The sequence below is a fragment of the Lolium perenne genome, chromosome 4 (genome assembly GCF_019359855.2).
Source record: "Lolium perenne isolate Kyuss_39 chromosome 4, Kyuss_2.0, whole genome shotgun sequence".
Taxonomy (NCBI): domain Eukaryota; kingdom Viridiplantae; phylum Streptophyta; class Magnoliopsida; order Poales; family Poaceae; genus Lolium; species Lolium perenne.
Window position 1 is genome coordinate 43,608,068 of NC_067247.2, and position 1,686 is coordinate 43,609,753.

The 1,686-nt window shown below is 58.0% G+C and overlaps 1 protein-coding gene across 1 annotated transcript; it reads left to right on the forward strand.

Moving 5' to 3' along the window:
• The first annotated feature begins 329 nt into the window (after positions 1-329).
• LOC127348339 (uncharacterized) lies at positions 330-1,275 on the forward strand. Its single transcript, XM_051374394.2, has one exon. The coding sequence runs from the start codon at positions 471-473 to the stop codon at positions 930-932; it is 462 nt and encodes a 153-aa protein (XP_051230354.1). The 5' UTR covers positions 330-470; the 3' UTR covers positions 933-1,275.
• Positions 1,276-1,686: the final 411 nt, after the last annotated feature.

A 1,686-nucleotide genomic window follows, 5' to 3' on the forward strand; every position in this document is an offset into this window, starting at 1 on the left:
TGGCCTCGCGCCGCCTCCACGGCCTCGCGCCCATCGTCCACGGCCTCGCGCCGCCGTCGACGACGACCTGCAGCCACGGCCGCCATGGCCTCCATAGGGACCCGATTGCTTTTGTATCTTGTATTTGGGGACCTGATTGCGTTTTATTTTTGTATGGCCCGGCTCTACTCATACATGAGCACCAAACAGCTTCTCTACTCAGCAACTCTCAACACACCCGACCTATCAAAACAAAGGCAAAAATCCCAACTCAGCATAGTTGGGGTCAGCATAGTTGAGGAGAGATGGAAAATCTGAGTAGCCCCTGCTACCAAACACACCCAATTTACGATCCTCCACCTGCCCCGGCCTCTCCGCCTCCGCCGTACTCCTCCGCCGCCTATTTCAACCACGAACTCCACCACCCAGTACTCCACAAGCGCAACACACGAGAGAGAAAGCGTACAACCGAGCCTGCTTGCTAGAGTACCATGGCCAAGAAGCGGTCTGGCACTGTCGCTTCCCTGCTGCTTCTCTCCCTCGCACTAGCAGCCCACTCCGTGGCAGCCGCGAGGACCACGCCTGCTGGGGGCGAGGTGGAGGCCTCGCTTCCAGCCGTTGCCGCAGCAGAGAACGGCGCCGGTGCAGGAGGCGGGGGAGCGGCGGACGCGAAGAACCTGTTCGTGGGCGTGGGAGGCATGGGGGACCTGCCGGGCCTCCCGGCCGTGGGCGGCGGCTACGGCGGCGGCTTCGGCAACAACGGCGCCGGCGTCTTCACCGGGGTCACAGGCCCGTTCGGCGGCGTCGGCGGCGGCGTGGGGAGCGTCGGGCCGGTCGGCGGCGTCGGTGGCGCAGCCGGTATCCCGTTCGGAGGATTCGCCGGCGGCAGCGCCCCATTCGGCGGGGTCGGAGGCGGGTACGGCAGCACAGGCGGCGGCGGCGTCACACCTTGAAGAGGTGCGCACTGTAGCCTAATTCTTCACATTCGAGGCATGGACGTGCGCGTTGTACGTAGGTGCGGTGCATGGGCATGGCGCATCGCACCTGCGTACGCACGCATACATGTGTGCCTTGGTTTGACACAGTCCAGAAGAAGTCACGTGCAGCATGCTCGTGCAGCAGCGGTTTGATTTTCTTACAGTGTGTGTGTTTGTGTGGCAACTGGCAAGGCCGCAAGAGGTTGGTGTACTGTATGTCGTTGTAGTGTTTCGTCAGTGTAGTCTCATGTCATGTAGTAGTAGTATCAGACAAGTTAGTGGTGGTATGTATGTCGTGGGGCTTCGTTATGTGTCTCAACTTAGTGTGCTTGCTGTTCCAAAACTGACAAACGTACTCCACTTCATCGGTGTGCGACGCTCGTGCGTGTTTTCTCAATGTGTGGCTATATTTACATCATCGAAATTAGACTAACACTGGTGGAAAAATGGCCAATAGTCACGGTTCGCAACCTCCATTAATACCGGTTGCGCAACCGGTATTAAACATGCGGGACTAAAGCCCCCCCCCCCCCCCCCCCTAGTCGCGGTTGCTTACGAACCACGACTAAAGGCCCGTCCACATGGGCGTCAGGCGACCGTCGGGGCGGAGGACGCCCCCCCTCCCTAAACCTGGTTTCTTTTTAATTTGTATTATTTTATTTCCTTTGTGTTTTATTTTAGTTTTGAAGGAGTTTCACATATTCTACGGTACTACATACATGCATATGAA